A 15,857-nucleotide genomic window follows, 5' to 3' on the forward strand; every position below is an offset into this window, starting at 1 on the left:
AGGCAATATTTCATTGACAGCTGAGATTTTTAAATGAGTTTCCAACAGCTATGAATGCTTTAACAATAAAAAAAAAAAGAATTTGTATTTCCTGTATTTAATTAGATGGATATGTTATAATAAAAAATAATTTGACCACTTGATTGAAATGAAAGCACTAAAAACAATTAAAAATTCAACTAAAGTTATACAGTGATAATGGTTGCTTAAAAAATGGGTCAATTTAAAATGAAAAAATGAGACGCAGAAAGCAGAATTCCAGGATAATCAGCATTTCCTTCCTGGTTGCAGCAGTTTTCTGTCTGGCTCAGGAACTGCTGTACAACCAGCCCTGTAGTAAATGCTACAAATCACCCCTTTGTTCAATGTAGTGGTTGTGCCCTTACCTATTTTCTTATATAAAACACATTGGGGAGTTTAGAATTTACTTCTTACATTTTCTTGTTACACCTTACTTCATTTTCTTATTTAGTATTTACCTATTCTTTACCTATTATTTTTGAATTATTTACCTATTCTACCTTTCTCCAACTTGAAATGAAACCAGAAATAATTTTGACACCAGATTGTTATTGCTAGTATTATATTATTTTATTAACTCCACATTAAACTTTCAGTCTTTTATGAAAGAAATTGCCTGGCCGAGAGAGTCCCTAGAACTAAATACGGCTATAAATACCAAACTGGAAAGTTTCAAAACAAGTAAGACACATGAGGGCTCATTTGTGAACCCAAGGGCAGCTTCCTTCACAGCACAAACTGCGGTAGTCAGTGCTGTATAAGTGAAGGAAGTCGCTTAGGCGACTTCCCCCGACCCCGTACCTCGGAGGCCCTGTCCTTACTGCCTGGTCTCCTGATGCCTCACTTGTCTCTGAGTGCAAAACTCCTCCTCTGGCACTCAGTGTTAAGTGCATCGCACAGGGTGGTGCAAGTGCTTCTACAATGTGTGGCTCTTGTACTTGTGCCCCCCCATGGGTTAAGAATGATGCCTAGGAATTATTGACAAGGAAAATATCTGTACAGTTGCAGACTATCTTAGAATACTTAAACTGTTAACAAAACTTTAAATTCTTTTTAAAGGGACCTACTAGATAGATAGTGTTTTAGTACTTAAGGAACATTCCTTGTCAAATAAAAGACTGAGTTCCTTTAAACAAGTGTGAGAAGTCTGCCTATTTTTTATTTTATTATTTATGAAATTTGTCATGGAGTATTCTTTCCATGGTTGTATACCCTTTGCAGAGGGGTTCACAGCTTTACCCTAATGCTTCAAAAAGCAACACTGTGTACGTAGCACTGCCATTTGTAGGGATGTGCGAATTTGACCCGTTTCATCAAAAATTCGCCGCTGGCGAAATGTCACAGACGCCCATTAAAGTCTATGGGTGTCAAAAAAATTTTGATGCACGTCTTTTTTTTTTTGTCGCACGACGCCATACAAGTCTATGGGCGTCAATTCCGCGGCGAAACAAGATGAAAAAAAACACCCATCCCTGGTCATTTGTGATTGCAGATGGAATTCCAGATGTTCCTTTAGAATACAGTATCATTTTCATATAATAAGCTATTGTCATCCAATTAAACATAACGATTATATTTATATATCTCTGTAGAATGTAAATGTATGTAAAAATGCAATTTGTAAAGGTCTACAGCTTACTGTGGATTGCCAGTGTGTGACTATGAGGTTACAAGTCAGTCACCCAGCAAAATGAGTCATACGAAATCTGCCCATTTATTAGAAGTGCTTCATTCATTCTTCTTAATGAAAATGCATAACCCTCACAGCAGAAACGATACAGTAGTTTGCATTTCTTTTATAACAGTTCATTACCTCTGCGGAGATTCTGCTCTTCTGTAAACTCCAAATCAAGCATGAGATCATCCTCATCTAATTCACAAGATCCCAAATTATTTAACACATCCTGTAAGGGGAAAAAACAAAATAAATGTATGCTTTATGTAAAATATATAACATTTATATACAAAAGATTCTAGAATTGTGCTAAGTATAATTTAATCTTTGAAATAATGATTGAAATAATGTTAAATAAATAAATAATGCTAAATATATATATATTTTTTTAGAAATATCTCCTGTGTGAATGAACTCTCTAAAAACATGGTTTGGGAAGAGGACAGTCAGAGAGCTCCCAATCAAGATCAAAAATTAAATTTCCTGATAAAGTGTGGGAGTTGGGATTGTAAAATAAACTTAAATTAGAGCAATACTTGCACCGCTTGTCAATCTTAAACATTCCTTGGTGCACCTAATTGGGTCACTTTATTCTAAGACAAAACACATAAAAATATAAAAAGATTTGTTTGTGTAACAACCATATGGCTTTCAAAATAGCTTAAAACTCTGTATACAACAACAACAACAAAATCTTTTGGTGGTGCTAGCTGCAAAGGCTATGGAGTATTAGACCATAATCATCAATGTGTTGTTTTATTGTGTCAACAGACAATGGTAACTAATTGAAGGGAGCAGTATTAATGCTATCAATATCACTAACACCTACACATCTTGAACACAGTGAATATTGATCCAGAGATTTGCTGTACACAAGTGATGATTAGAATGTGTCATGGAAACCAGCTCCAAGTCTTTATTTTATAATCACTTTGGAATTTAAAAATGCATGCTGTCATGGAATGCAAACTACTGACCAATAACTATCAGATAACTCTAAAAAAAAAAAATACATATTAAACATTGTTTTCAAATTATCGAACTGAAACATAATTTTAATCAGTACTAATACACGTCATTAATGATATATCTAACTATAAAGCTGAATAGCCAGTTATTAGTGTATGTATTTCCTCTGACATTACATTCACATTTATTTCATTAACACAACATCTTTCTAGATATGCCATTCTCATAAAGGATTTGAAAATACACCTACGATACAAATTAGTCTCTGTTCTTTGCTGGATGTAGATGAAGAGATGCAAATTGATTTCATTTTCATAAAATAACCTGCAAAGAAAAGTACTATACAACTATCAGGCCTCAAGGCTATTTAGTATTCTGTGAAGTGTTTCAGCAGGTACATGAGTGTCAAACACATTAGAATATTTAATTGGTGTGTTTGCTGTGAAAGGGATGCAGTTATCACATAAAATATTTATGTTTGTGCTTAAAACAAAGTATAGTGACTTTTGTGCTTAAATAGTGTAGTGATTTTTTTCTGTAAGTCCTGTGACTATTTCTACTTGCAGTCTACTGGCAATCCTGTAGCGGTTTATTATTTATATTATAGCAATCTTTCCATTTAAGTATTCTGTAAAAAAGAACCTATACGTGATTGGTTACACATGGAAGGCTAGCCCACCAACTTTGCAGCTGATTGAGTGGATCACTGTTTGGATCAGTTTGGCAGAATATGTAAAGTCCAGTCAGGGATGACCCCTCTGCCGCTGACCACCGCGTGTGCTCACCTTTTTGTGCTGGAGGGGGGTCCACAATGTCAGTAGAGGGGTCTAGGAGGATCCATGATGCTAGAGGAGAGAGCACAATGCTGCTCCTGGTAAAATTAAGTGCTGGTAATTTGCTACTGTCAAACAACAGCATAAGAGCCACAATTATAATTCTTGAGACATGAAGATATTTGCAGAGCTGTCAACGCCCCCTATTTTTTTGTGAGTTACCCGAAGTTGGTCCTCTGCCCTCAGTGAGTTTCAGGTTAAAAAACTAAAAATTTGAGGGTTTTTTTGAGATGTATTATACCACGACCCTGAAAATACACCATCTAAAACCTGTCAAGGTCATGTAGGAGTCAATGGCAGAGGTCCCTTGAACCATATGAAGATGTTAATAGCCTTGATGAAGTTTTTATCTGTGGGTTTTGGCCAAAAACTCGTTCAATTCGAGTGATTCAAGTTTTTTTAACATTGAACTTGCTGATTCTAGTTTATTCTTAAATTAGAAACCATAAGAGTTTTGAGTTCATTCTAGGTATATACAACTCAAAAATTTGACCCTTTAATATCTCAAATAACCCCTTTAATATCTCATTTTTGTTTATGATGAATGCAAAAAAACTATATCTAGCTACAAAGTACAGCCACTGAGTGAGGGATTTGCCCTGCTCTCTGATAAGCACAATGTAGCCTGCAGCCATTCACAAGCAACCAGGGTTTTCTGTATTACCAATGCCCAATGGATGAATGGATAGCATATGATGGACCAACCGACCATTACTTAAGAAGTGGCAAAACACAGGAGAAGAGCATGTTGAAACTTTAAGACAGTGGTTGTGAATAGATGGGGTTGGGAAACCATCTTGGCAAGATCTTACTTTATGTCATAGATATTATAGGAATGAAGATGAACCACTAAAATAGTAAATGAATACAAGTTTGTTAGCCGAACAGAAGCCAAAAGTTTGTCAAGAGCTCACCTGGGCCTCTTAAATAAAATACTGATACAAGATCATCTGTCACTTCCCCAGTGCTGCAAACAAAATTAGTTACCAGTACTCCAAAACCTGGTGGGCCCCAGCCTTTGAGAGACCCAGCCGATCCAGACCCACTCCCAGCTCCCTGCCTGATACCTTTGGTGCTCCACTCCAACCCCCCCCTTTCTCAGCCACATGGAAGAAGTAGAAAATACACAAGGTGGCACAAATGGTTGAGGTGTGATTGGGGGCCTTTTAGTGGAGGCTGCCAGTGACTGAAAAGGTTTGCAGCTGGGGTGGGGACCTTGATGTGGCAGCCCTGGTGGGCCCCGGACACCCCTGTCCAACACTGATCCAAGACAGCTGATTAATCAAACATTCAAAACATTTATTCTGACTCAATAAACAAAAGGGGCTTGTTCCCATCTTAATTTACAATATACTTCAATTACAAAATGTGTACAGTTTTTATAAGAAACCTGATTGTATGCAGTGAAATTCCCTGTTTTACTTGCTCTGACTGCTGAGGATAGGAAACTTCAGATGTCCCTAACTGCTCTGCAGGGAACTGATCATACTTTCAAATGGCAGGGGTAGGGACTTCCCAGAACTTGAGCAGCTTTATTTTTTTCCGTGCAGAGCAGCCGGCGACTGTGTAGAGATTTGTATCCGTAGACCCAGTGCAGTCTGCATATTCTGATTATTAATCAGTCTTGCTGTATCAGCTTCTATGCGAAAAAATTAGTCCAGCACCCACTGTTTAGGATAAAACGGCCTTTATTGGACCAAGGGCATTACAGCAACGTTTCAGACCAACTGGTCTTTTTTTAGTTGGTCTGAAACGTTGCTGTAATGCCCTTGGTCCAATAAAGGCCGTTTTAACCTAAACAGTGGGTGCTGGACTAATTTTTTTGCCAGTATTGCCAGTGGGAAGTGGCCATTGGAGGACGTGCACCCAGCCAAAGAAGGGAGTTGAAGTTGTGCTGACTACTAATCTGCTATTGTATCAGCTTCTATGGCAGAAATTATTTGACTTGTGCTGTTTTCATAATTTATGATGATCCCTAAGCTTAACCTCGCAACAGAAGCCCAGACCACACTGAGCATGTGTGTAGTCTTGGTCTTGAAGAGATGTTTAACATAGTTACAAGATGACAGTCACCTGCGGCCTACTTTGAAAACATAAATCATATGTTTAATAAGGCTTCTGGTGCAGTAAGTTCATGTTTATATTTAGTATACAGAATACAGCATTTCTAGCATTATTCTATTTTAGATTTCTATTTTAGAATAGTTAGATTATTCTATTTTAGACTATTGCTATATAGCAATGCATGTATTTCAGTATGTATAACATAAAATACTACATGGCATTTAAAATAATGTTTTGACTGTGAGGGAAACTGATATTTCAGTGTTTCAGTCAATTTCTGTATAACTTCCTCAGCAAAATAACATCTTAGTCATCTCCCAATCCATCAGTACAATAGCTGGAGTCGCAGAAATAACAATGGTATTGATCAGTTTCCAAATGGCACTCAAGCAGAATACGAGTGGGAAGACAAGAAAAATGGCGTTTGATCAGGTTAAACCGAATAAGTGTGTATGGTATATGTATGCTTCCGAAATGTGGGCAGATGCAAACAGTATTTTAATGAGTGGAGTTCTTGAGATACAGAGACAGAAGTAATAACAGTTTTCATCTCATTGACTTCATATTTTGCTTTATCACGGCTTCTATTTTCCTCTTTCCTATTCACAGGGAATTGAGCCTTGGTATTCCACAAGGCTTTATGATACAAGTGGTTTGAATACTAATGCACTGTATGTAGATATATTGAAAGGACTATTATTCACTCCGGAGGACATAATATGGATTTTGTGAGACAAAAATGAGTCTGATGCGCCACTTGAGCATAAAATCGAGGTAAATATATTTAGAGAAATAGATAACAGGCACAAAAAAATGCCGTTGGTTATTAAATTGCTCTTAGCTTTCCTTTGCTAAAAAGTCAAGTCTTGACATCTGAAGAAAAACAAAAATCACTTCGGTAATTTGCTCTCTTGACCACTGTGACTGGAACTAATAAAACATTTCGGAGGGCCTAATTTTTATTGAGCTCTCAAGAGACAAGTTTAGTCACGAGTATAGTAAAACTTTATTGCATTGTACAACTTGGTCTATTAAGCACTACTTTATGGATTTAACTCAGTTTCTAAGGCACCGACCCAGCTTATTGACCTTCTGTTCAATAACCCTGCTAAAGACTAAAGTCAATGGAATACACAGTAGTACCTTATGACTTCCTGTATAATCCTCTATAGTTTGTACCTTTCTTTTGGTAGCTAAGGTATATTTCATGCTTCAGAGCACAAAAATAAAATGTTTGTTTCCAATAAGCTGAATTTTCTAAGCAGCATCATCTCTTAAAATGATGGTTGATCAATAATATATTCACTCAGCTTCAAAGCATTTGCCATGACAGTAAATTCCTTGTAATTTAACTACCAACTTGAGCAGTGTCCACTAATATATTTTCTAGGCCAATGAACCCTAATCCTGTATGAAAGATAAGCTTTTCTGTTATATTAAATCTGTAAGTAAAATACTGCAAGGGAAATGGAACATGAAAGCTAATAAGATATATTGTTACTTGGCAGGTATAAAACCAATTACATGTTACATGTGCAGAGATTAATTTTTATTTGATTAGGATTTCATTTCTGTTCAGAGGTCAGTAAAGAAATACGTTGGCCCAAGCGGTAAAGGGTTAAGTAAGACTATTTCATTTTTACCAAGTACAGAGATAGGGGATTACTGTGGATAGATACAGAGCTTTTTAGAGAGCATATTTGAATTTATCAAAACAAGTATGGGACCTGTTATCCAGAATGCTCAGGACCTGGGGTTTTCCGGATAACAGATCTTTCTGTAGTTTGGATCTTCATACCTCAAAGGAGAAACAGACACTTAATGAAAAAAATCCCCTACCCTACATAGACCCCCCCTCCATCCTACCCCTCAGCCTAGCTGCCCCCCGGGCAAATGCCCCTAACTCTTTACTTACCCCTCCATGCAGATTCTGTCCAGCGGAGTTCACGGGTGTCATCTTCTTCTCTTTGGTAATCTTTGGCATGAGACTGGCGAAGCAAAGCATGCGCAGTCGGAGAAATTTTCTGTCTCTCGATAACTGGACATGCGCGAAACTCACGAAAATTGCGGAAGCACCGGTCTCATTCCGAAGATTAACGAATCGGTTTAAGATTGCACCCATGAACTCCGCTGGACAGAATCTGCATGGAGGGGACAGTAAAGAGTATGGGGCATTTAGGCTGGGAGGGGAGGGAGGGGGGTCTATGTATGGTAGGGGTGTAGGTTTTTTTTATCAAGGGTTTGTTTCTTCTAGGCAAGCATTTCATACCTAAACTTCCCTAGCACTCTTGCGCTTAGGTTAATTTGAATAGGGCGGGTACCTAAAAGTCATATGGATGTCTTTAATAGTAATGTTGGTGCAAATGCTTGATGTGGCCACTTTTTAAAACACATGTCCAATGAGCCATAATAAAGACAGAGGAGATCCTCTAATGCCCTAGACATGAGCCCACCCTTAAACAAATGTGGCATGCCCCTCAAATTAGTTTTAAGAAAATTCCTCACACATAATTTTTTAATAGATTGGATTTTTGAAGGCAATCCCGCTTAAAAGAAAAAAAAAAGTCGCCAGTGTTTTTTACAACTTTAATGCATTTACTGCATACAGGATATGATTTTGGCAAAATGCATTAAATTCAATGGGCGGAATAATTTTTTCGATGCAGCTGACTTTTCACCGGCGGCAAAACTCGGAAATTCAAAGCAAATTTGCGCCTGCTGAATTTATTCGCCCATCACTAATAGTCACTACATGAGACACATCTAAGTGGCAAGGGTATATTAGAATTATACATTTGTAGAGCTCTGTGCCCACATCATTTTCAAGCTTAAGTAGTTCAGGTATTTAGCTAACTGCTAGATTATATAAACCTGATGAAATCTTTGTAGTAATCCTTAGGGGCAGCTTTATCAAAATTTGAGAGTAGAGCTCACCACAGAAAAATGTACCCACTCTCATTCATTCCTAAGGGATTTTTAGAAATGTATTTATCAACAGGGGAAAGTTAGAGTGTTAGATCAGAGCAAGCCATCTTCTATGATTTTACTAACAATACACTATACATTTTACAGGTCTTTAAATTGAATCCAGTAGCAGAACTACAACTGCTCTTAGTCCCAATAAATAAAAAAAACTCATATCACTATGGAGAGTCTACTGGACCAGGAATTCAAAGGTTATTTTGCTGTCATAAAACATGGACACTTTACCTTTGTTTTCAGAAAAAGAAATCTATGCATTCTGTTGTTTAGTGCTCTATGGCTCATTCATTTCATAATTTATAATTATAGTAACACACCCCTTTTCATTTATTCTGTAGGAAAGAGCAGTAGAGGGCAAATGATGAACACCATTACATACTCCTGCATATGGTTTGTACAAAGACAACAGATGGTGCCAAAATGTACTCCATTGAAGCTACAGATATCACTGTGTCCTTCATAACAGGAATAAAATAGTACATTTCTATTATGGTAGACATAACTGGCGTGTTTACAGATCTTATCTTATAAGAAATGGATACCATGAAATTACTTCAAGGTGGACAGTTCAAATACAGAATTTGGCAATAATACAGAATAATGAAGCTTTAAGGAAGTTTAGCCTCCAAAATAAAAGCACAGGCTATTTATTAGCATGACTAAAGTGTCTGGACAAGGCTCTTTATTATTAGCCTCCACAGACACAGAGATCAACCTACTCCAATAGACTCTGACACTACCAATCAATAAATAAACAAAACTATATTGCTTATGGAATAGATGGCAGAACTAAAATACCAGCCATTATGTGGGCTTCCTGTGTAAAAGCCATCAGGATTATCAAAAATATAAGAAATTAATATTCATTTCCTGGGCAATCAGTTTTTTGTTGCAGTGCAGTTATTCAAATAATTTTTAGTATACACTCTCAATTCTCTGCCTGTCTAAAAAGTTTTTGTTTTTTCGTTGCTCTTTTTGAACCTAGAATTAAGAGTATTTGCATATCTGTAAGTGAAAGCAAATATATGTTGGTGCAGTTGCAGTCATTGTTAAGATAAAATTTGAATAAATTGAATATTAAAACATTATTAAAATGTTAAAACATAGATATGTCTTATAAAGATTAAAAAATGATGTGAGCTAAAATGTTCAGAAAAAAATGTAAAATGACCTATCTTGAACTGCATCTGGTTAATTTGGTTGCTCTCTTATAAAGAAACTGGTTGTTATGCCCAGATGTGCAACACTAGATTTGAATGATCACTCTTGATATTCTCTCTGTTTCAACACTCAGGGTGACAGCTCCACAAATAGGGCAGGACATTACCTTGGCAGTAATGTTTAAAGCAAAAAACATGGGCAACAGTCTATCTAAAGCTACAGGGGGTTCTTTATATTGAAAAATCTATAGTCCCAATCTAATTATGGTTGTTTAGCAAAACAATGAATACACTTTTTTTTACAAAACAGGTATGGGACCAGAATGGGGGACCCAATGTCCATCCCCATGACCTGACTACACAATTAAATGGTGAAGAGAATGGGGAATGTGTGGAGAGCAGTGACATCTAGAAAGTGCTGAATGGAAAGTCAAAGTAATTATATGCCCCTCCTCTATGCTCATATATATATTTGTACACTGTTAGTTCAGAGAATCAATCTGCAGAAAACTTCTGCTCTGCTCTCAGTTTGAATGCAATGTAACTGATGAGAAATCTTTATCTATGTCCCAACTTCTTCTACACCCCACTTTCAAAATATCATCCTGTATTTATGCAGTGAAGAAATGTATATGGTTTGGTCCACTGTGGCGTTTTTGAGCACTATATACAGTTAGGTCCATAAATATTTTGAACTGCAGACTTTCAGAACCAAAAGATTGCATAAAAATGTGAGGAACGAAAGCCATTTTCAAACACAATCACTTCATTTCACGGGCTCAAAAGTAATTGGACAATTGACTCAAAGGCGATTTCATCATGATCTAAAGCATACCACATCATCTATAAAACATTCTGAATTCTGAGGTGTTCAGAGACATATTTTCTGCTCAAATCCAGCTAAATGCAGTCAAATTGATTGGGAGGTGTTTCCTAATACAGATGGACAATGACACAACACAACATAAAGCCAAAGCAACCCAGGAGTTTATTAAAGCAAAGAAGTGGAATATTCTTGAATGGCCAAGTCAGTCGCCTGATCTGAACCCAATTGAGCATGCATTTCACTAGTTGAAGACTAAACTTCAGACAGAAAGGCCCACAAACAATAGCAACTGAAAGCCAACACAGTAAAGGCCTGGCAGAGCATTAAAAAGGAGAAAACCCAGAATCTGGTAATGTACATGAGTTCAAGACTTCAGACTGTTATTGCCAGCAAAGGGTTTTCAACCAAGTATTAGAAATGAACATTTTATTTTCAGTTTTTTAATTTGTCCAATTACTTTTCAGTCATGGATTGTTTTAATAATTTAGTTTACTCACATGCAAAATTTTTGTTCAACCTACTGAATTAAAGTTGAAGTCTGCAGTTCAACTGCATCTGAGTTGTTTCATTTAAAATTCATTGTGGTAATGTACAGAATCAAAATTAGAAAAAAAGTTGTCTCTGTCCAAATATTTATGGACCTAAATCTACTTAAGGGATCTTTCTGCCATTTGGTTCTCCATGCCTTAGGTCTACTTTAAAATGATTTAAACATTGAATAAACCCAATAAAAATGAATTATATCTTAGTTGAATTCAAGTACAATGTACTGTTTTATTATTAGAGAGGAAAAAGGAATCATGTTTAAAAACTGTAATTATTTTATTTAAAATGAAGTCTATGGATGATCACCTTCCTGTAATGTTGAGCATTCTGGATAACCGGTTTTTGGATAACGGATCCCATAACTGTGTATAACGGATAACGGATCCCATAACTTGTGTATAAAAATGAAAGAAAATGGCTGTTTCCCTGTAACAGGCGTGGTTTTTTTTTATTCGTTCTGGTATTTTCTTTTCAGCTTGCACTGCACTAGAAGGAACAAATACACCAACTGAACTAGTATTAACATTCTTCTAGAAACAATTTACTATTACTCAGTAAATATAGTTCAAATTGGAAACTTGCCTCCAGCTAACATCAAAAGAACACATATATAAATGTTATGACAATACATTATGATTATTACTATTACAGGTAATGCATCCTTAGAAGATCTTTGGTAACAACTTGTGTTGTTTTGAATTTCAACAACAAAATAAAAATGGAACGAGAAGCCACCTGAATAAGTTCTATACTTAATTGCCTTGTGGGCACATGATGTAGTTAGTATGCTTGAAATGCATCCATATTCACACTGTACTCTGATGGACTTTTTTTTTTAAAAAAAAAAAACCTCTCACATTGTGAATTATAGAATAGCCTTAAGCTTGCTGATTTAATGCTTTTTCTTATTCACAATGGTGTCACTAAGAACATGCATAGTTAATTTTTAGACTAAACGAGACGAGAAAGGCATTACAAATGACATAAAATGGCAGGACCCCTGATTGAAGCAAATGAAGAATACCTATTATACAGAAGTGCCGATGTTCATATATTTTTTGAATAGACTTTGTTCCCATGGCAACCAGTAAATAGCGGGTTGATGTGTAATGCAGTGAATCACTCTTTGATAAAGAAAATTGGATTTTAATATATTTTTCTTTTTTCCACCACTGTGGCAGTTCGCCGAGTCTACTGTTGCCTTTCCTGTCAAAGTAAAACAGAGTGATCTTGTTGAAGAACCTCAACACCAAGCTCATGAGGTGATAGATTGCAATACAGTCCACATAAATGAAGGTACTGGTGAAATAGCAAAGTAATGTGTCTATTGCAAAGGTATTACAACAGCTATGCATCTGTATAAATATACTATCCTTCTACCTTCACATTTAGATGTGCTACTGTTTGAGGAATAAGGAAGGAAACTAGACTTCCCCTCAGCTTCGATAATCTTGATTTAAGATACTCCTTCTGCATCTCTTGATTCATGGCATGAACAGATATCATGTGGCTAACTAGTACCAGAACAATAGGTCAATATTGAGCTCTTGGGAGAGGTTGGTAAGCCAAATTTTGTCACTATTAATGTCATAGGAAAATCACTACAACAAGCTACACCACATCAGACCAGTTATGGGCATCTTCATCAATCCAGAACAAGTTAATGAAGGTTGACAAAAGAGAGTCCCGGCTGACAAGCATTGCTAAAGCCAACAGAAATGAACATTTTGTGGCCTCAGAGACACAACAACTGAAACAACATCTGAAACAGAATTCACAAATCAGTAAGCATACCAGAATAATAAACTATAACAAATTAAATGAGCTGTTCAGCTTTTATATAGCAAACAATGTACCAACGACTAAATTTAGATACTGTATTAGAAGTTACCAGGCATTCCCATGACTATATGTTCCAGCACATGTAACTTTAACATCTAATTCTAAATCTAATGACTTCTACTATCCTTATAAAGTAGGGGGTACAATATTTTTTTTAAATGAGTTGAAATGAGTCATTGTCAGAGCTGAGCTTATAACATTGATGTTAGGTGGCAAAAAGGATGTACCACAAAGAGGAGAGCTATCAGAAACATACTGTCATATCCTCTATCTGCCATGTCTCACATGCTTATGCCAAACACAGCACTTTCGCATTCTAAGAAAATGCTAAGTACTGTCTGATACTGACAATACAGGCAGGCAGTGAATTTAAAGACAACTGTCAGTTTAAACATAGTGGCAAATTTCAAGAACATACTTGAGTGTTTCTGGGCCAAAAGTACCCTGTGTACAGAGTCAATTGCCATTAAAGTCCATGACATTACCCTTATGTCCTCATGATAAAGCCTCAGAGATAGCTATTATGCACAAAATAATTTTCAACAATCCTTAAAATGCAAGAATATGAATGGAATTAGAAACTGAACCTGAACGTCACGAAGGCAATTAACATATTTAAATGGTTTAACAGACCTCTGCCATTAACCTGTAAATAAACTCTGCAGGTTTTCGATGGAGAATATTCAAATTAGAACTGTTTCCATGATCAAGGTGTGATAAATCTCATTCGAATTTACATTCAAATTGGGGGATTAAAAATCGAATGTGTGAATATTGACAGCAAAAAAAAAAACATTAAAAATTCTAATTTACTATTCAACACTTAATTAATCTGCCCCATACAGTCATTACTGAAAAGGGGTCTTAGAACAATCCTGGACGGAACAATATTGTGAACATGTCATTATACATTTTAACAGTATACTGATAACAAAGTACTATAAGTATATATGATCGAATGAATGCTGCATGCTGCTTTCATACTGGACACATCTGAAAAATGATGAGATGTTCTGTGCATTGTTCAACTAGCATTGATTTTTTAAAGCTAAGGCATAGCCACCCTGAAGTGATAATATGAATCATGTCATGTTGACAGGGACGTAAATATCTTCTTCTCTAGTATTGTCTTCAAAGTTCCCTCACTAGACAATTGGCTTCACACACAATCGTATAGTTGCATTTCTCAGATTGCCATTGGCCATAATACAGCGGAGGAGAACCTCCTGTATGGGGTAATGTCAGCTTATGCTTTACAACTTGATGAAACCCCGAAAGCACTAGCAGGCTAGTCCTATATTGTGATAATAAATACATTTAATTTACGATTTCAAATACATAAAATACAAACATCTGCCAAGTTTATGTATACAATTGTAATTCAATTCTCAAAAGAGCAAACAGATTTTTTTATATTCAGTTTTGAAATCTGTCATGGGGCTAGACATATTGTCAGTTTCCCAGCTGCCCCGGTCATGTGACTTGTGCCTGCACTTTAGGATGGAACTACTTTCTGGCAGGCTTTTATTTCTCCTACTGAATGTAACTGAATCAGTCTCAGTGGGACTTGGCTTTTACTATTGAGCGTTGTTTTTAGATCTACCAGGGAGCTGTTATCTTGTGTTAGGGAGCTGTTATCTGGTTACCTTCCCATTGTTCTGTTGTTAGGCTGCCGGGTGAGGGGGTGATATCACTCCAACTTGCAGCACAGCAGTAAAGAGTGACTGAAGTTTATCAGAGCACAAGTCACATGACTAGGAAACTGACAATATGTCTAGCCCCATGTCAGATTTCAAAATTAAATATAAAAAAATCTGCTCTTTTGAAAAAGGGACTTCAGTGCAGAAGTCTGCTGGAGCAGCACTATTAACTGATGTGTTTTGAAAATGTTTTCCCATGACAGTATCCCTTTAAGTTAGTGACGTGTTTATCTTGTGACACTTTTGAATTTAGCATTTCTCTGATAGACTGCTATAGTATGAAAGAAGGAAAAATAGAGAGGGGCAAATTTACTAAAGGGGCTAATGCGGGCAAAAATTAGATCCGCTAGGCGCAGTAACGCTAGTGCAATTTCGCCAGCGTTCGGCACCCTGGATGCAACTTCGGATTTTTGTGAATTTGCATTGTCCTGGCAAATCTACGCCTGGAAAAGTGTTGCGCTGTGAGCAAAGCCGTCGCTCGTCAAATTTTTGGATGTTAGTGAATTTGCCCCAGAGAGTGCTTGAAAGCAGATTTCACAAAATTCTGCCTTCTGGTTGGTTGTTATATACTGCAAGCTGGAGCTGGAGTAAATGTAATGATTTGTATTTTATCAATCCACTTAAAGCACATGTTTACACCGCTTTGGGTGCAGAAAGGTTATGTTGATATATTGATGGCCATTTATACATTTGCAACATTTATTACAACTACCCTCAAAATTAAATATACAGGTATGGGATCCATTATCCGGAAACCAATTATCCAGAAAACGCCAAATTACGCGAAGGCTGCCATAGACTCCATTTTATGCATATAATCAACAGTTTTAAAGATGATTTGCTTTTTCTCTGTAATAATACAATATTACCATGTGCTTGAACAAACTAAGAAATAAAATGAATCCTTATTGGAAGCAGAACAAGACTATTGGGTTTATTTAATGTTTAAATAAGGTATGAAGATTCAAATTACAGAAGGATCTGTTATCCCAGGTCGCAAGCATTCTGGATAACAGGTCCAGTACCTGTATAATTAGGGTTTTGGACTAATTTCCAATAAATAAGCTTAAGGCAGATTGTGTATTTTTACTCCCAATACATCTGCCTTGTTTTAAACAAAAGCTATAACAGCTACATTAATGGTTAATATAACTCCTTTAGAAAACTGCTGAGCGATGGATATAAATATTGACTTGATGTTATAGTTGAACCATGAACACAGACACCTGACATGCAACC

At 36.4% G+C, this 15,857-nt stretch overlaps 1 protein-coding gene across 4 annotated transcripts in view; it reads right to left on the reverse strand.

Annotated features, from left to right (window-relative positions):
• ccser1.L (coiled-coil serine rich protein 1 L homeolog) overlaps window positions 1-15,857 on the reverse strand; it is a 460,655-nt gene that overhangs the window by 276,999 nt on the left and 167,799 nt on the right. For all 4 annotated transcript variants that reach the window (XR_001934832.2, XM_041590814.1, XM_041590811.1 and 1 more), the window contains exon 4: window positions 1,835-1,925. Coding sequence is in view for 3 of the 4 variants with exons in the window: in XM_041590814.1 (XP_041446748.1) it covers window positions 1,835-1,925 (91 nt within the window). In the remaining variant the exon portion in view is untranslated. The remainder of the gene's footprint in view (window positions 1-1,834; window positions 1,926-15,857) is intronic.

Source organism: Xenopus laevis, chromosome 1L (assembly GCF_017654675.1).
Source record: "Xenopus laevis strain J_2021 chromosome 1L, Xenopus_laevis_v10.1, whole genome shotgun sequence".
Classification (NCBI taxonomy): Eukaryota; Metazoa; Chordata; class Amphibia; order Anura; family Pipidae; genus Xenopus; species Xenopus laevis.